The sequence below is a fragment of the Heterostelium album genome (assembly GCF_000004825.1).
Source record: "Heterostelium album PN500 unplaced genomic scaffold PPL_contig16, whole genome shotgun sequence".
In the NCBI taxonomy this organism is placed as follows: domain Eukaryota; phylum Evosea; class Eumycetozoa; order Acytosteliales; family Acytosteliaceae; genus Heterostelium; species Heterostelium album.
Genome location: NW_008805093.1, coordinates 131,144 through 151,122, shown reverse-complemented (window position 1 = coordinate 151,122; position 19,979 = coordinate 131,144). Strand labels below are relative to the sequence as shown.

The window sequence follows — 19,979 nt, the reverse complement described above, 5'->3', positions numbered from 1 at the left end:
GTTGGTTGTTGTTTTTGTTGATGCTATCTGCTAATATGTCCTAACTGTCGATCGGTCGGTCGGTCTGTGACGCAGAGCAAACTCACACTGTCAAAAAAACTATAAATCAAATTACTTTCTTTCACTTTTGAACACTTTCTATTCGAATGATTGTTAACTGGAGTGATAAATTTGATTTTAATTGTGATCAATTGATTAATTGATTTTGACTATTATTATAATTATGATTATTTATTCTAACTTTTTTTTTTTTTTTTTTTGCTATTAAATATATATAAATACAAAATAAAAAAAAATCTTAATTTCAATTATTATTGCTATTCATGAGCGATTATTTGTTGATGCTAAAATTACTACTACTACTATTACTACTGTTTGTCTGTGTTGTTCCTAATTCCTTATTATTATTTTGTTATAATTATTAGTTATATGGAATATAATAAAAGTAAAATATAAATAAATATAAATAAATAAATAAATATAGGGATGTTTGTTGTTTGTTGTTGTGTGTTATGTAAACAAATAAACGAACAAACTTGAATTAGAAAATGATCTTTCTATTCTAATAATTATATTAAGTAATTTGCTTGCTTGTTGTTTTGGTTGTTTTGGTTGTTGTTGTTTGTAAAGGTTGAATTTTGCTTAACTTTCTTTTATAATTTTAAATAATATATATATAATTTGAAATATCAACAACACCAATACAAAAACAAGCAAAAAGACTATTTAAGAAAAAGAACTACCTTTTTTTCAAACTAGTTTGAAAAAACAAAAGTTTTTTAAAAAAAAAATAATTTTAATTTAAATAGTGAGATTTTTCTTTTTACTTTTCACAAATTTCAACACCACTAAATTTTTCAATACAAATAGACTTTAAAAGTGAAACCCTTTTAAACTTGAAAATATTATATATAGTAAAAAATAATGATGATTGAATAAACAGAACTAAACAAATAATAAAATATCCAAAATACAAATACAAAAAAATATAAAATACAAAAGTATTCTTTTTTTTTTTATTCTTCCCTTCTTCTAAAAAATGAGAGAAATATAAAAAATTTGGAGGGATTTGTGTGTTTTTTTGATTGTTTGATTTTTGTTTGTTTAGCCAAGATATTTTTTTTGTTTTTGAACCCAACAATGGTCGAGGATAATAAACAACTCCAATGAAATAAGTCTTACTTTTTTGTTTTATTTAAAATAATACAATTTAATTATTACTATTTAATTTTATTTTGTATTTTAATAATTTATATTAACTATGATATCCAAAAAATAAAAAAAAGGAATTGATTTAAAACATATTGTATATTAAATTGATTTCTATAAAATAAAAAAAATGACGTAGAATAGAATAAAATAAAATGAAATAATCATTACCGTCCAATCCTTTTTTTTTATTTTATTTTTTACATTTAATATTGTTGTTTTGTTTTCAATTTGGAAAAGTAGATCAACAATGAATATCTTAAAACTTTTTTCTTTTCTCTAACACTCATCATTAAAAATTACAACAAAAAACAGTTATTATGATGATTTCTTTTGCACCTCAGTGAGACTCATGGTTAGATCAGAGCAGAAAAAACATCATCATATTAAGCAAAAAAAGAAATTTATTTCTATGTAGATGAATTTTCATTGTTGGGTGTTGACAAACAAAAATGCCCTGTTAGCTTTACGGTTTTGGAAATTTGATCTTTCGCAAGAGTTTTTTGTTGTTGGAATCCGTCCAGTTCGTGCAAAAAAACCAAAAAAAAAAACTTCTCAACACAAATTTGAGTCTTGCTTGATTGTGATGTTTTTTTAACAGATAAGAAAGTGAGTGATGATGGGTTAAAACTCTATATCTTCTCGTTGCGATATTAAACCGAAGAATTTGACATCTACTTATCTTTTGAATTATTTATTCAATTAACAAAATCATTTATACTTTTGTTATCTTGACTTTTAGTTTGACTTTTCAAATTAAATTTTTGAAACAAAACGAATTAAGAAATACGAAAAGTTAAGAAAAAACGATAAATGCAAATAAGAATTTAACTATTTGTTTGTTTTTTAAAAAATATTTATTTATTTAAATTTAATTTAGTTTATTAATGAATGTCTGTGCGACAACTAAGAATATTTATATCATTACACAGATATTCATTAATAAATTTGTTAAATAGAATGATAAAGTTTCATATTTAGAGATATCTATTGATTGTAATAAAAGAGTAAATAGTTAGTATTGAAATTACTTAAGTAATGATAGATGATAAAAATAGAAGTTGTTATTAAAAAAGAAAAAGAAGTTTAATCAGTGACAAAAAATGGGATCAAAACACAATCCATTCCTAAGTACAAAAGCGGAGAGTGTATCATACGCAAATTACGGTCATCATCTAGACTTCTTTTTCTTTTATAACAAAGACTATCTTTTTTTTTTTTTTTTTTTTTTTTTTTGATATTTACCTTTTTTAATTATTTATAAAAAACATTCTTATAAATATGAATATTTATCGAAATTGGTTGTACACTAGGTCATAAATCACATTTAACAATTTAGTTAAAACATTTTAAACTATAAAAATTAATAAAATAAACATTAGTATATAATAACTTTAAGAATTTAAAAATAAATAAATAAAATAATAATAAATAGATAATCATCAGAAAAGTTTATTAAGGTAGCTAGTGTTTTGTCGGCAACGTATTACTACTTGGACAAATGCCTGTTTCTCATCATAAAAATAGAATACAAAAATATAAAGGTTTATAGATTATTTTTACTTACATTTTTAAATTTGATTTATAAAAGTATATAACAATCAAAATTGATAGATACTCATAGTTGGTTTTTTTTTTTTAAATAGACATAAGTAAGGAAATTATTTTGTAGATAGAATTCGAATCATACAATCGAATGAAATGGAAGATGCTTACGTCTGACGGTCGTTGTCATTTGTTGTTTTTTCAAACAAAAAAAAAATTAAAAATAAAATAAAAATTCAAAAAAATTACTAAAAAAATTTAGTTTTTTGATTATTTTTTTTCTTTACATTGATTTGTTTGGAGTTCGTAATAATTTCACCAAGTTCGTATTTTTAATTTCTTGTTTGAGTTGAGACTAAGTGAATTCTCTTCAAAAAAAAAAAAAAAAATAACAAATCATATCGACTAAACTATTTTTACAATAAAGCAAAAACAATAATATATTTATTTACAAACAATAACAATAACCACTATTTTTAAAACAACAATCAAACAAATAAACAAACAAACAACCAAAACAAAACACAACAAACACAAAAAAATAATATTTAGTAAACAAAAACAAAAAAAATAAATCAATCTAATACAAGCTTTAACGATATACATATAATAGTTATTTAGTTATTTAATTATATATTTTATAGAAATATTATTATTTATATAGATATAGTAGTATTTCTTTATATTTTCAAAGTTAGATTATTTTTTTATTTAATTAGTTAGTTAGTTTAGTTAATTAGATATTTATTAGATCAAATAATGTCATTCAGAGGTCGTGGTGGAAAAAGAGGTGGATTCGGCGGTGGTGGTGGTGGTAACAATCACAATCATAATAACAACAATAATAATACTAGAAGCGTGTTGGTAAAGAGAGGTGGTAAACAATCGAGAGGCGGAGGAAGAAGATTCGAAGTTACAAACAGAAACGATGATCTTCCACGTGTTGTAATCTCTAACCTCCCAAACACAACAGATGCCAACGATGTCATGGACTATCTTAAAAACAAATCATTCAGACCAAACATGGTATTCAAAGGAGTGAGTTATCAAACAAATACAACATAACAACAAACATAACAACAAAAACAAACATATATATATTAACATCTTTTTTTTTATTTTAAAACAAAAACAGAGTGAATTTAGAAATCAAAAGTTATTCTTAACATTACTTAGAAATGAAGATGTTCAACCACTTGTTAATTTATCAGGTACAAGATATGGAGGTGATAAAGTAAGTTATAATTATTGAACAACAACAACAACAACAACAACCATTCAAACAAACAACATTTACTAACTTACTTAATTTACTTACTTAACTTAATATTAAAGATATTCATCCAAAGAGAAGATAGATCTTCATCTGCAAAATTCGTTAAGCAACCAACCACTACTCTGACGTTGACACAACAGAATAAACGTGGTAATACACAAGCAAAGCAAACCAATAGCATAATCGAGAAGCACCTCGAGTCAAAGTACACCAACGATGCGCCACTCATCGACCTTTCATACCTCTCCACCACAAAGTCATTGAATTTCAATGACTCTAACAACTTAAGACCACTCTTTAGATTACTCTCTGAGAAATGTCCAAAGGTATTATACATTTTCACTTCTACTACTACTTAACAGCCGATATATCAGCAAATCAACAACAACATCAACAACAACAACAACAAAAGATATCGACAGAAACCCTACTCTTTGGGTTATTCATTTTGGAAATGAATGTTATCTATAGATATTGGAGTTTAAGTTGGGTATATTTGATTCGATTCATTTCGATTCAAGATAGTTAGTAAAGTCAACAAAACAACAACAACAACAACTGTTGGGAGAAAGGAGATAGTTTAGTTTTTTTTTAAGTTTTTTTTTTTTTTTTTTTGTCGCTCAAACAAAAGAAAAAAAAAAAAAAAAGACAACAAAAACAGCAAGAAAACAGAATCGTCAAGAGAAGAAAGATGCTACGATCTTCAAATGAACTCGATGTCTGGAGGTGTCATATCTTTAATCAATGTCCAACAATAACAACACTGCTACCTTACCTACTACACTTTTGAACTTCCGAACCAGGCACAACTGACAAACAACCAAACAAACCAAACAAACCAAACAACCAAACAATCAAATAATCAAACAAACTTAACATGACTACTTCAATTTAACACACTAGACATTTCAACTAATAACTATGGGTAGCAACAACATCACTAAATAGATAGACATACAACAGCTTTATTATGTTTCTTTACTTTACTTTTCTTTTCTTTTCTTTCTTTTTTTTTTTTTTTTTTATTAAAAAAAAACAAAGTTATTTCTTTCTCCAGTTTAAGTTTTAAAGTTAACAACAACAACAACCAATCATTAGAATAAGTTTAGTTGTATTCAATAATCATCATAATCATCATAATAATAATAATAATAATAATAATAGGCTATAATAGTAATCAGAATAATCATATATGTTTTAACAAATAGAAGTAATTGACTCACCATATTTCTTTATCCTTTATTATTCTATTTATATTTGATATGAACATTTTTCTACTAATCTTTTTTTTAAATTATTATAATTATAGGCAAATACCATTTCTTTCTCACACAACAACATAACATCATTCTCTGGATTCGTTTTAATGACACGTTTCAAATTAGAGAATTTGATTAATTTCAACTTTGACTCGAACAAGATCACCGACTTTGATGAACTCGACTACCTAAGTGATCTACCACTCAGAGAGTTGTTACTCTCCAACAATCCAATCGCAAGTCAACCAAATTATAGAATGTAAGTTTAAATAATAGTCATGATTCTATCAATTGATAGATATTAACAAAATAATTTCAAATCAATTATAGGGAGGTAGCCAAAAGATTCCCAGATCTCAAGTTTTTAGATGGTGTTGAAATTGGACCAGCCGACTTCCCACCAAGCCCTTGCCCTCCTTTGAGGCCAAGTTTCTTTGATACCGTAGAAACACAACAATTTGCCTATAGATTCCTCCAAAAGTATGGTTTTATTAATAACATAACATTACTCTTTTATATCTAACTAACTAACCTTTTATTTATTAATTAGGTATTTCACTACTTTTGATACTGATCGTTCAAATATCGTTAAAGCATATTCAGAGGATTCCATCTTCTCTATGACTTTTTCAGCTGGTGACGATTCAGTTGCAAGAGGATCCGTCAAACAATATGGCAGAAGTAATAGAAATTTATTGAAAAGTTTGGATTTAAGTATGTATTTTAAAAAAAAAAAAAATTATTTAATTTAAACTACTACTACTACTAATTACTAATAATTATAACTTTACTTTATAGCTAAAAGAACACAATTATTATATGTTGGATTTGAAAAGATTTACAACTTTTTCAAACTTTTCCCAGCAACTACACATAACCTCTCAACTCCAATAGTTGATGTATTTTTGGTGCCATCGCAATCACCAGAGTCTTCCAACGTACGATCACAACAAATTATTAATTTAATAATATTTAAATATTAATTATGTTTATTTTTTCATTTACACATACATACAGGCACTCTACGTAATAACACATGGATTCTTCACAGAAACATCATTTTGTACTAAAAGATCGTTCGATCGTGTATTTGTGTTGGCTCCAGCACCGCCCAACTCGGATTCGGCAAAACAAGGCTGGGAAGCGGTCATCTTGAATGAACAGCTTCACATCAGACCTTATGTCAGATTCCCGAGATTGGCTACCGATGCTGTTCCACCAACCCCAAATACTGTCACCCCAGCACCAACCCAACTTGCTGCTCCCGAGAAAGAACTCTTATTACAGCAATTCAAAAATATGACATCACTCAAAGATGAATTCGCAATAGAGTGTCTCGACAAGAGTGGATGGGATTTAAACAACGCAACTCAAACATTCCAAACTTTCAACGTAAGTTAGTTTTAAAATTTTTTTTTGTTAATTCTTAATATTTTAAAACTAACACTGTTTTTTTTTTAAATTTAAAACAGAGCCAAAATTTAATTCCAGAACATTGCTTTAATAAATAAATATAAATAAAAACAAGTAATAGTAATAAATGGTTAAATATATATATAATTGGTTATCTATCATCCTTTAATTTTATCAAATCTTACTTTTTTTTTTTTTATTTTTTAAATAGTTATCTATTGAATAGATAGTTATTTATTGAAATGTTTGAAATCTCATTTTTTTTATGGGTAATCTCATTTATAAACAATGTGGCGTAAGTTATTTAAATAATACTTATATAATTGTTTGTTTAATAACTTTAATTTATTTGAATAATGACTGTATATTTGAAAAAAAGTTATTGACATGATGGACAGCACTTGCCATTTTTGGGATCGGCTGGAATCATTTTGGAACCAGCAGGGCACAAAGGTGGGGAGCATTCAATATTCTCACAACCTTTACATTGTGCACAACACTAAAATAATAATTATTTATTAAAATTTGTAAATATCTAGTTATAATGAATGTTTGTTAACTTACACGACCAGCCTTTATATCAGCAGGAATATATTTTCCATGATTTGCTTCACATTTCTTTTGATCTACAAATAAGCATTGAACAGCAGCACAAGTGGTTTCACACCAATCACAACAATTTCCTTTCTTGACATCTCTTTCATGCCAGATATCTCCACGCGATACACATTCTTCTTTATTTGCATTGGCACAGTCGACCAATTCACACATTCTCGTACAAGAATCACAGCAGTCACCATTTGTGTAGTTGGCAGGAACAAACTTGCCACCAGTTGATATACATTCACGTTTATTGACAGGGTTGCATGTATTGATGAATGTACATTTGTTGATGACGGTGCAAGAATCACAACAGTAGTTGATACCATCACGCAAGTGGAACTTTCCACCACTCTTTAAACAAATCTCTTTGTTTGCACCCGCACATCTTACCAAACGACAATCAATTGCCAAGGTCGCAGTGAAGTAAGTACCAATCAATAAAAAGAATACTATAAAAACTTTAGAAATATTCATATTTTTTAAACTATGATGAAAAATAATAATTTTTGAAAATATAAATAAAAAAATTATTAAAAACATTTTAATTTTTATTAAAATCAAATTTTTATTAAATTCATTTGAATGTAACCTTGGTTGTTGAATTCAAAACTATCGCCCAATCATCATCATTTATTTATTAGTAAATATAACTTATAAAACCACATATAAATATATATATTTAGTCTCTTCACTTTCTTTTTATCAAATATTTTGTTTTTGGTTTTTTAATTATTGGGGTTATATATTTGTGTTGAACATGTTAAAAAGTTTATGAAATTGAATAGCAGATTCTACAAAAAATAAATATTAGATTTATTTTTATATCTTTCCCTTTATTTTATTATTAATTGGGCAGACAATTAATTAACAGAGAAAATTCACTTTAAAATAAAATAATCAAAGTCTATTTACTTGTTGTCTTGAATTAAATAATTAGTACTATTTACTGTACAGTTAATTTAAAAAAAATACCTCCTAGCTTGGTAATACATGATTCATGATTCATTAGTATATAAAGGTAGAATCTTCTCTTAAGAGGAGACATAATATCGTCAAGTCTTTGCTAGCAGATCATATGAATTGGGTAGTGGAAGTTCAATTATTGGTATTGTAAATTTACAATAGTTTTATTTCACCTTTGGTCTATTACTATTTATGCAAAGTTATCTATCTTTTAATACTCATCGTATTAGAATCTTTCATGATAATAAGATTAAATATATACATTTAAATTCATATAAATTGATCAAATCAAATTAAAAACTGAAAGTATAGCTCTTATGGGTTATGATATTTATCTAAATTATTATGATTTTCAATTGTCAAATTTTTATTTTTTGTCGATGAAATCAGATAGAAAAAGTTGCGAGACAATTGCAGCTTTGAATTTATCATTTGTTTTACCAAAAATGAGATAGTGATTATCATATATCTTTCGAACTTGGAGATATAATTTTTCTCTAACATTGGTCAAAAACAAGTTGGTAACTGATATAGGTGTGGAACCTTTTTGAAACAAATTAGAAGGAATAGTAAGTGATTTAACAGAGTTTGGAATCCATTCACTTGAGAATTGATCATCCAAATAAATATTTTGTATCATAACTTCTTCAACATTGTTTGGAATTTCGAAATCAAGTTGATTGAACAAAATATTGGATTGAAATGTAATCTTCTTCACTGACGATGGAATACCGTTTAGATTGAGTTTTGGAATTGTATAGAATTCAAAATTTTGGTGACCAATAAATAAAGATTCCACACCAAATGGAATATACCTTAAAATCGATTCTCTTTTGTCAAATTCCAGTCTCAGCTCGTTGATCTTCAGATTGTCAAGTGATTCTTGTTTGTTTCCATCGACACACAACCTTTCGAAATGATATTGTGATCGATCTTTGAATATCTCATCGATATCATACTCGGTTTCGTGAATATCTAGATATCTGATTGAAGGTGATAGAGATGACGTGAGATGACATGATGCATAAATAGCTAAATCTGTTAGAGAACCTGGTAGATCTGACAAGTCTATTGTGACAATAGAATTATCACTTTGATAAAGTTTTAGTTTTGTGAGATTGTTTAGTGATTTGATGAATGGGATCCATGATAAAGGTACTGATTGCAAAGTACAAAGTGATTGTGGTAATACTCCATCTGAAATCTCGGAGATAATTTCACCATAATGATTAAAAACTAGAAGATTTGGAGGAAGTGATCCAACTTGAAGTGTTTGAGTGTAGTTATATCCCAATTCTAAATAAGTTAAGGATGATGGTAATACATGAGGTTCGAGTACTTGATCGAAACATTCACCAAATTTAAGTTTCTTCAATGTATTTGGAAGAACACCTGCTGATATTGTTTGATTAAAATATGAATTGGTGTCGAATTTTAGTTTCTTTAGTTTCGGTGGAAGATAACCTGCCAACAATACTTTATTGAACTCATAATGAAACGTAATTGATGTCAAATTCACAGGTAATACACTCGATAATCTTGATATTCCTTTTAGATTGTATACTTTTGAATCGGATATCATTCGATAGAGATTCTCTGTATGCTTTTTACCAAGTTTTTGATCTATTTTAACTGTAGAGATATTTGGTGTAATGATATCTATAGGGTCTTCCAAATGAGTAACTGTATTTTTTAATAAAATAAATGAATTAGAATTTGTTTTTTGTAATTATAATTGATATTAAAACTAATTATTTACAAGGATCTATAGAAGAGTCATATCTGATTCTAGAACCACCAATAGACATAATACAAATTCTCTTTTGTTTGAGTGATCTGAATATTAATGATCGATATGATTTTAAGGTAAATACTTCATCTTCTTGATTGTCAATGATATTTATATTATCGGTATTAAAATATAGATATTTAACTCTTTCCTCGAACAATCTTTTACAAACTAAACTGACACATATTCTATCTATGTTATCTTCAAGATAACAAACTATCTTTGATAGCAATAAATGTGATAGATTAACAATCATTGAATAATAAATGAACTTTATGATAAACAAAACCTTAGAAATCTAACAAAACAAACAAACCCCAGACAATCAGACGAAAAAAAAAAAAAAAATAACATTATTTTTTAAAAAATGTTAAATTTTTTTCAATGATTGTGGTTGTTTTTCACAATGTTTTTTTCTAAGTTTTATTTCTGTTCCAAAAATAATGCGCAAGCGGAAGGAGTTGCGAGCCAGAGCTTGTTATACAATCAATTAAGTGAATTATCTAGGTTTTACAATGCATCTTAAACTTTTATTTAATTAAATGATAAATAGAGTAGTGAGAAAAAATCAAATTCAATCTGTCAAAGATCGAGTCAGTTTTAATAGCTTTTATTTAATTCAGTCACAGATTATTATTTCATAAATATTCAGTTTATATTCCACCAATTATCTTTCCACCAAAGACATTAATAGAACTCTCCAATATACGAAACGAAAAGATCTGGATTCGAATGATTGACAATCAATTCTACCTTGTAATCAGTCAATCACCTCTCATTACAGCCATTGTCCATGTATGAAATCACAACTTCACAAATACAAGGTATATGTTCTTGATAAATATAGAAATTGGAAAGAACAATCATTATTGCATACATTATATAAATATGATGGATTCTAAATATTATATAATTACTTTGTTAATTTTCTATTAATTTTATTTTAATAATAATTCAAATGATGTAAATGTTTTTAGAATATCTGATTCATGTACAATTGCAGATAAAAAGCATGGTGCTTCATTGAGGAAGAGAAAATGATGATCGTCAAGTCTTCGCAGACATATTATTTGATTATTTACTCTTTGATTCAGTTTTAGAACAAGATTGTTGGGTATTCGAGGTTGTGGGAGTTGAATGGATGGTAGGGACAAAGATTCAAGTGATGGCGGAAGAATATCGCTTGGAAATAGTTTATCTTTATCGACGCTCGATTTTATCACCAACTTTTGCAGTGTGACAGGTAATGGTTGGTTTTCAGCAAAAACAATGTTTCTTAATGAATGAACAACTAATTTTCGAACTGTTGTTGGAATTTGTTGTACTTTAATTCTAAACTCTTTGAATCTCCCCATTCGAAGTGTTTCAATACCATCGGGAAGATCTCCGATTTCTAAAATTGGAACTATTCTATTGAAACTATTATTTTCCAACTCAATATCCAATCTCTTGATCTTCAATCCTTGAAGTGATTCAACTTTTTTTGCATTCGCCAATAGATAATTGAATTGATATTGTGATCGATCTTTGAATATTTCGTTGGTATCATAGATTGTACAGCTTAATTCGAGATGTTTGATTGATGGTGGCATCGTTGATATTAAATGTCCTTTTTCAAAGTCCAGTTTTGTAAGTGAACATGGCAGATAACTTAAATCAATAGTATCACCGGCAAAAGAAAGTAGTGATAATGATTTAAGATTTGAAAGTGATTTGATTGATGGAAGCCATAATACTGGTGCTGTCAATTTTTGAAGTGTCAAAGGTAATACAAAGGGTAATGCACCATCATCTATCGACAAATTATCAGTATTATAATACATGAATTCTTCTAGATTTGGAGGTAATGATCCAACTTTGAGATGATGTGTGCCAGAATAGACCAGATATTTCAAAGATGATGGTAATACACCTGGTTCAAGTGGTTGATCGAATGATATACCAAGAATTAGTACTTCCAGACCGTTAGGAATCAGACCTTTATCGATTGGTTGACTGAAATTACTATCTTCAAAGTTGAGATATTTCAAGTGTGGTGGAAGATAGCCAGGTAACAATGGTTCTTTAAGATCTGAGCCGAATGATAGATAAGTTAGATTCTCTGGTAATCTATATCTTAATGTGTTACATTTAATTAGCTTGGTGACATTGGACCTTGTTATCATTCGATAGATATTTTCTACTTCTGATTCTGATGTTCCAATCTCTATTGAATCAACATTTATAGGAAAAATCTCGTTGATTTCAATACGTTGTCCTAAAATAAAGTGAAAGTATAATTAAATTTCTAATAGTTAATGAATAGCCGATTAAACATACTTGTTAATAGGCAATAGCCTGAATATCTTTGATTCTCTCTGCGAATAAAAAGATGGTTATCATTCTTTCTATTGATTGAATCGATGTATATTGATTTATATGAATTTAAAAATATATTATTTTTATGTTGCTCATTGATTGTTCTATCAATGTGATGAGTATTAAAAGATAGATATCTATGTCTTTCGTTGTACCATCTTTTAATTCTATCAATGTGATGAGTATTAAAAGATAGATATCTATGTCTTTCGTTGTGCCATCTTTTACAAACTAATGTAAACACTATTCTATCTACATTATCATCTATATAATTAATGATCCTTGCTAACAAAACATGTGATAGATTAACTATTCTATTTGATTGATTATCATCATTATTACTTTTAAAACCAAACATTTTATATTCGCTTTTTTTTTAAAGAGTTTAGTTTTGTTTTTCGTAAATATCTTTGTGATATCTATTCGATGAATTACTTGGCTTGAGTAAATATTAGATTATTTATGTTAATATTTGTTATTAAATATATACTTCAAGGTCAAGAAATAAAAATAAATAAAAAAAATTAAATTTGAAAAACAATGTTTTTAGATTTTTTTTTGGTGATCAAATTTTAAAAAAATGTTTTTTTAAATGATAATTTGTTTGTTGTAATCAAAACTTGTTAATGAATACTTCAATTGATATATATACTAGAATCATAGAGTTGCAATAGTCATAACATGTTATTAAGTAGATAGTTTCATAATAATCGAAATTCTTTAACTTATTTGTCTCCAATTCCAACTCACATTTTGCTATTTCCATCGCCTTGACGATATCAAAAGTGTGGGAGAATCTTAAGTTCAATCTGTTGCCTTCGATGGTGGGTCTAATGTGAACTGAGGGCATGTTTGGTACAACCATTTTCGGAGGTAGAGATCCATCAGTCTCGACAAAGAAACAAAAATATGGAAGCAATAAAGTTATAAGCTACTGAGTGATGGCTGTTCTCAGTGCATAGCCAAAGACGACTCCATGCAGCTGGGTGATTCTTTCCATGAATGTTGGAAACCCTCCACAGTGTCTTGTACCTCTTTGACAGTCGTGATTTCGCTAGGCGGATTGTATGCAACGGATCCAAAAATAATTAAAGTATTCATTAACAATTTTTGATTACAACAAATAAATTAACATTTTAAAAAAACAAATTTGTTTTCAAAATTAATTTAATTTTATTTATTTATTTTTATTTCTTGCACTTGAAGTATATATTTAATAACAAATATTAACATAAATAATCTAATATTTACTCAAGTCAAATATTTGTTTTATTTAAATTATTAATAAGGTTAATAAAAAAGATATCCCTCATCAACATGCTTCTCATAAAAAACGATCATTTTATGCCCCATTTTTTAAAATCTAAAAAAACAAATGATTATTTGTAAAAATAATATATTCAGTTGTAGTAATAATGATAATCAAACAAATAAATTAGTTAATATATCATATCTATTATTAGCAAAGGTTATCAATTATTTAGATGATAATATAGATAGAATAGTTGACTTTAGTTTGTAAAAGATGGTACAATGAAAGACACAGATATCTATCTTTTAATACTCGTCATATCGACATCATTAATGATAACAATAATAAATATATACATTTAAATTCATATAAATCAATAATCATTGATCAAATCAATAGAAAAACTAAATGTAAAGCTGTTGTTGGTGATGAATTCTTCAAGTATAAATATGATTATCTAATATCAAAAGGTAAATCAAATATAAAGATAATAAAACGATTATATATCAATAATGCTTACAAAAATATATTATTTAGATGAACTTGATGATATCGATAGATTAAAAACATTAAACATTGATAAAGTATCGATTGGTTTAAATGATAATGAAGATAACAAAGAGAATATCAAGAATCTCTATCGATTGATATCCCATTTAAATATATCAAAGTTAAAGTGTGTTCAATCATGTTCAGGATTACCAATGAATATTACATCGATATCATTCATCTATTCGTTTAGAGAGGAGATAGTACCTGGATGTCTTCCACCAAATTTGAAAACACTAAAGTTTGGTCGATATTTTAATCAACCAATCGAACCAGGAGTTCTTCCAAACACATTGATTAAATTGATATTCAACGAGTCATTCAATCAACCACTCGAACCAGGTGTATTACCATCATCTTTGAAAGTTCTCAAATTCAAAGAATCCAATTTCAATCAAGATATTAAAGTTGGAACATTTCCACCGAATCTCGAAGTACTGGAATTCCATCGTAGCTATTCAACTCTGGAAGATGGAGCTTTACCTCAGACACTTAGAATACTTGAATATGCACCAACATCATGGTTACCACAAATCAAAACACTTCCAAATCTCGAGACATTAATAATAGGTGATGCATCAAACGATCCTCATATCGATTTGAATTATCTTCCAGTTTCACTCACAAGATTGGAAATATTCTTAAATATCAAATTGATCAATGTAATGCCACCAACAATTAGATATCTGAATTTGGAGAATTGTTTGTATGATTTCAATAGTATTTTCAAAGATAGATCGATATATCAATTGGATTATCTAAGGTTAAATCCTGGATTAGGGAGCATCTCTTGATGGAATGAAGATCAAAGAATTTGATTTCGGTAATGCAGTATACAACTGTTTAATGAAAAGAGTAGAGGAAATTCCATTCGGTGTTGATACACTTTCAATTCAATTCGCATCGACGTTTCAAAAAGAGATACCAAGTTCAGTGAAAAAGTTAGTTATTTTTAAGGACATTTTTTGTATCAAAGATCTTCAGAAAAGATATGACATGACAGGTGCAGCTTCAATTCAAGAATTGGTCATAATCTGTGACGAACTAGCAGATTCTCATAGAATTTCAGTTTATATTCCACCAATTATCTTTCCACCAAAGACATTAATTGAAATCCCCGATATACGAAATGAAAAGATCTGGATTCGAATGATTGACAATCAATATTACCTGGTACTCAGTCAATCACCTATCATCACTTCCATTGTCCATGTATCAAAACTCCACAAATACATTATATACATTATTAATGAATATGAACAAACACTATAAAATAAAATACCAATTGGTTTATTTCCAAGCAAAAGAGAACATCTGCCAGGTTGTTTTTTCCCACACACAAAAATGAAAAACTTATGTTAACTTATCAAAAACCATCTCTTGAGCCAACTTAAAAAAATTCGATTGATGATATAGATATTTATTATATTTATTTTAAATTTAGTAATGCATTAATAAAAGGAAATTGTTTTTTATTTATTTTTTTTCAAACCTCTCAAGCATAATTTCAAACTTTACTTTAATACTTGATTTGTGCTTTTTGATATAGATTGCACCAACCACTAGCAGTGCTGCAACAAAAACTCCAACTACAACCACAATAGTTATAATGATCCATGTTTTGCTCTTCTCTTCACATTTGTCTTGAATGGCGACCAACAATGAGAAATCTGGATCTATTAAACACTTCTGACATTGACTTAGATTGATTCCAATTGAAATATCTGAAGTGTTAGCTTCACCATTGACAATCTCCACAAACGAATAAGTTGGTTGTCCATCAGAAAGTGAGACATCATAAAATTTACCGTAAAATGATACTCCATTCTTTACAATCTTGAGATAATTGAGTGATTTATCGATTTGATTTGTTGAAATTGTATTTTTTTCGCCACCACACTCTTGTTGTTGTTCGAATGCTGTTGAAAACACTACTCTTAAAGTGCTGAGAAGCGATTGATAGGTCCACCCTTCGATTGATACTGAGAGTTTAATTGAATATGGTGGAAGAACATAAGACATTCCTGCAAATTCTATATTCATTGGTTCTGATGAGTATTGAATTGTTGCTTCGATCATTTCTATCGACGAATGTATCAATCTATATTGTGAAATGGTTGTAGTTGTTGTTTTGGTTGTGGTGAAATTCCAATTGTTTGTGGGAATCGATTTTACAACTTTTCTTGATGAATCTAATTCTTCGACTACTAACATATTGAATGTGAATTCTTGACCATCGGCTCTAAATGTTGGTGTAGGTGTTGTTAAATTTTCACCAATAACACCTCCTTCAAATATTTCTTTAAAAATTGAATCGAATTAGCATATTAGAAGACTATCTAGTTTTTTACATTTATATTTACTATTTTCACAATAATATCCATTGAATCCAGAATTACATTGACAAACACCGGTTGCCTTACAATCACCATTTCCATTACATAATGGTTTAGAACTACCACAATCAACCGTTACATCTTCTGGATCTGTTGTAAAGCATTTAAATTAAATTAGCTATTTATCTTTTTATCTTTATATTTACTATACTGACCAACTTTAATATTTGTAGAAAAAGAATATCCATCAACTTTTAGAATGAGGGGTAATATACCAACAGGTAATTTATCAGCATTGCAAACAATAGTGGAATTTGATTGAGAGATAGCAGTGCAATTTGAATTGTTGTTTATCAATACAGAAATATTATTTTGTCCATTGTCTCCAAAATAGCCAAATAGACTGATGACTCCTCCTTCACTTTTAATATTTGAAATGGCTGATATCAATGGATACACTGTTTTAAAAAATAAAATGAGTAATCATTCTTTTTCATTATTGTAAATCAGAAAAGGTACCTTTTTTATAATCTAAAGTTAGATTAAAAACATCTGATGTAGAATCGAATCGAATATTCAATATTTTATCGACATCAAACACATGATCGTATGCCATTTCTATTGATTCTTCATTAAATCCCAATACCTGATACCTATAAGAATCAAGGGTAACATTAATATTTGAGGAAGTGTTAAATACACCACTCAATATTATTGTTAAACTATTTGGAAGCTGTGTATAAGAGATATTTTTAATATAATTTCCTATTGTAATTAAATTAATAAATATTTAAAATATATAATGATTTAAATATTAAATCTATTTCTTTTAGTTACCAGTAATTATTGATATAGGTATAGTTTGACTTCCTTGATATGTTTTGAAAATAAGACCAAATGTTCCAATTGGGCTTGTGGGAGTAAATCTTAAATAATAATAATTAGTTATTAAATAAATAATTTTGAAATTTTTATCGTTTAAACATACACTATCATTTCATTTGGAACTTGAATAGTAAAAAGACTTGGCTGTTCCGAAGTATATCCTAAGTTTTTTCCTCTATAATATACACATTTTTTAGAATAAAATACTAAATTGAATTTTAACTAAATTACCTTATTGTGATTGATGGTTGATAATGAAAAACATTCCTTTCCAAAAATATATCTAAAAAATAATTAATATAGATTCCAATTATAATATCTTATTTCATTTCAACCTACTGCATTTGAAATCCAGTGGTGGGGCACCTAGATAAGTAGGCATTCTACCTGCAAATTTATCCCAATAACATTTAAAGCAATCTGGAATTGAACTAATATTTGTACTATATAAATCCACGAAGGTCAATTGGCAATATCTCTCTGGAACAGCCCCATAAACACTACTTGAGCTAACCATTATGCTTACCAGATTTGTAAGATTATTGTATAATGGAAGTGTTGTTGCGGGTATAATATTTCCTGTTACTCTTATTTTTCTAAATTTTGTTTTTGTTAACAATTTGTTGAAATTGAAAGAATTTTAAATTACTTACATAGGGACAGAAGCAGTGGAAAACATGGATTCATCTGGGAAAGGTCCATTGTAAAGATTTCGTCTATTTTAATGTTTAGTAAAGCACTTTGTAATAATATTATTCATTTTGATATAACTTACGTAAATGATACCAATTGCTTTTTGAAAGTAAAAAGTTGATTATTATTACTAGAGGTAAACGATGACACTGGAAGCGCTGATAAATCTAATGGATATACTGTTTGATTTGTAATTGATCTAGAGTAATAGCAATTGATTTATTTGGATATCAATACACATGTTCAACCAAAAAGAAAATTAAACTTACAGCTGTTGTAATGATGTACAAGTACTATCTATATACACTGTTCCATTTTGTATAGGATCAGAAATTCCACTAAATTATTTTATATTAATATTTTGTTCAAAAGAAAAACAAAATAATTACTTACAAATTTGTTAAAACTCTTGTCTTTAGATAAAAGACCGCATTTCTATAGATTGTAGGTAAACCTCTGTTCTTGTATGTTAGTATATTAATAAATTGATGATTTTTATTTACTTACATGGAGACTAAACTTGGAAAGAAACTTTCATCAAAGGTGTAGGTACTATAAGTTGTGAAATCAGCAAGCAGAGTTCTTAACGTGTAGTTTTTAGGTACTTTTAAATCCACTACAAGGGGAGGATTTGTTGTTGTGAGATATATGGAATTTGTTGGTGAGATCAACACTTTATTTGGGACATCATTGGAAATATTACATCTCAATAGAGCACTATATTTAAAAAAATCAATTAACGTTTCGGTGATAAATGAACAGAATTAATACTTACAATGAATAAATTTGAATAAAATTAGGAAAATTATTTGGGAAAGTTATATTCATACTATCAAGACTAATAAGCCAAGCTAGTTGGTTAGTCTAACTCTTTAATAGATTTTCTATTATTTCGATGATAATTACCTTATAGAATTAATAGCTTGATTTGAATTATCCAAGAGTTTCAAAATGTTGAGTGAAGGATCTTTTAATAATTTCTTTTGAATAATATTTATTCCAGCGATCTTTGGGAAAATCAATTGAGTAATCGAAGAATTTGGAAAACCATTGTCTACAGCAGTGTAGTCTATATTTATATCTCTATTTTAATCCTTTTAAATTAATATTAGATTTCAATTAATTTAATAAATTAAACAATGTCTTACAAAGTTGAAACATATTGTTTTGTATTCAGAGTGTCGTTGCTACAAATAAAACCTAAATTTCTTGGTTTGTTTATTGATTTTTGAATACTATTACAATCAGTTGCATTCATATCCCAAGGTATAGAAAACTATTAAAGAAAGTAAGAAGAAGTGAATCTTTAAAGAAAAATAATGTTTTTAATCATACTTGTTGGGCGATCCAACGAATGGAAACTAAATCATCTGAATTGAGAGGAAGCTGACTGTCAACTATTGTCGAATATATTGATAAAATAAAAAAACAAACAACTAATATATCTACTATCTTCATATTATTATTTTTATATGATAATTAATATTTAATAGATTTTGATTAGAATATCAAACTTTGATTAGAAGGGGGAAGTTGATCAGCATTAAAAAACAGTTTTCAAATGAGGGAAATATTTTTAAGAAAGATATAAGTTGTAGATGATGATGAAATAAAATGATGAAAAAGTTTGTAAAGCTATTTTTGATCAATCGATTCAAAAAATATCTGCAAAAAATTATGATTTACTATTTTTTGTTTTTCTTAGCCCCAAAAAATTATGATTTACTATTTTTTTTTATTTTCTTTACGAAAATTTTTTTGAGGTTAAGATTTTTTTTTTTAGTTAAAAATTTTTGTTTGAGATATGATAACCCTTTTTTTTTAGTAATCAATAAAATCTTTAAATTCT

General features: G+C 27.4%; 7 protein-coding genes across 7 annotated transcripts; 2 read left to right on the top strand and 5 right to left on the bottom strand.

The window, feature by feature from the left end:
- Nucleotides 1-3,513: 3,513 nt before the first annotated feature.
- On the top strand, nt 3,514-6,928 carry PPL_06538 (uncharacterized protein; the record flags this gene model as incomplete). The annotated part of the gene is made up of 10 exons (XM_020577392.1): nt 3,514-3,792; nt 3,890-3,988; nt 4,090-4,180; nt 4,393-4,520; nt 5,340-5,548; nt 5,620-5,769; nt 5,840-6,003; nt 6,088-6,188; nt 6,307-6,681; nt 6,914-6,928. 10 exons carry the CDS (start codon nt 3,514-3,516, stop codon nt 6,926-6,928), a joined length of 1,611 nt encoding a protein of 536 aa, XP_020432719.1.
- A 153-nt stretch (nt 6,929-7,081) lies between these two features.
- PPL_06537 (uncharacterized protein) lies at nt 7,082-7,779 on the bottom strand (the record flags this gene model as incomplete). The annotated part of the gene is made up of 2 exons (XM_020577391.1): nt 7,082-7,201; nt 7,267-7,779. The coding sequence occupies 2 exons, from the start codon at nt 7,777-7,779 to the stop codon at nt 7,082-7,084; spliced, it is 633 nt and encodes a 210-aa protein (XP_020432718.1).
- An 856-nt stretch (nt 7,780-8,635) lies between these two features.
- Nucleotides 8,636-10,936, bottom strand: PPL_06536 (uncharacterized protein; the record flags this gene model as incomplete). The annotated part of the gene is made up of 3 exons (XM_020577390.1): nt 8,636-9,951; nt 10,028-10,328; nt 10,865-10,936. 3 exons carry the CDS (start codon nt 10,934-10,936, stop codon nt 8,636-8,638), a joined length of 1,689 nt encoding a protein of 562 aa, XP_020432717.1.
- A 59-nt stretch (nt 10,937-10,995) lies between these two features.
- Nucleotides 10,996-12,773, bottom strand: PPL_06535 (uncharacterized protein; the record flags this gene model as incomplete). The annotated part of the gene is made up of 2 exons (XM_020577389.1): nt 10,996-12,314; nt 12,377-12,773. The coding sequence occupies 2 exons, from the start codon at nt 12,771-12,773 to the stop codon at nt 10,996-10,998; spliced, it is 1,716 nt and encodes a 571-aa protein (XP_020432716.1).
- Nucleotides 12,774-13,366: 593 nt separating this feature from the next.
- PPL_06534 (uncharacterized protein) lies at nt 13,367-13,516 on the bottom strand (the record flags this gene model as incomplete). Its single annotated transcript, XM_020577388.1, has 1 exon — nt 13,367-13,516. One exon carries the CDS (start codon nt 13,514-13,516, stop codon nt 13,367-13,369), a length of 150 nt encoding a protein of 49 aa, XP_020432715.1.
- A 274-nt stretch (nt 13,517-13,790) lies between these two features.
- PPL_06533 (FNIP repeat-containing protein) lies at nt 13,791-15,488 on the top strand (the record flags this gene model as incomplete). The annotated part of the gene is made up of 4 exons (XM_020577387.1): nt 13,791-13,933; nt 14,067-14,137; nt 14,205-14,922; nt 15,071-15,488. The coding sequence occupies 4 exons, from the start codon at nt 13,791-13,793 to the stop codon at nt 15,486-15,488; spliced, it is 1,350 nt and encodes a 449-aa protein (XP_020432714.1).
- Nucleotides 15,489-15,569: 81 nt separating this feature from the next.
- Nucleotides 15,570-19,588, bottom strand: PPL_06532 (uncharacterized protein; the record flags this gene model as incomplete). Its single annotated transcript, XM_020577386.1, has 17 exons — nt 15,570-15,605; nt 15,735-16,516; nt 16,580-16,702; nt 16,759-17,010; nt 17,072-17,317; nt 17,390-17,478; nt 17,541-17,612; nt 17,669-17,720; nt 17,777-18,024; nt 18,091-18,153; nt 18,213-18,329; nt 18,400-18,468; nt 18,524-18,586; nt 18,638-18,847; nt 19,037-19,213; nt 19,279-19,406; nt 19,466-19,588. The coding sequence occupies 17 exons, from the start codon at nt 19,586-19,588 to the stop codon at nt 15,570-15,572; spliced, it is 2,850 nt and encodes a 949-aa protein (XP_020432713.1).
- Nucleotides 19,589-19,979: the final 391 nt, after the last annotated feature.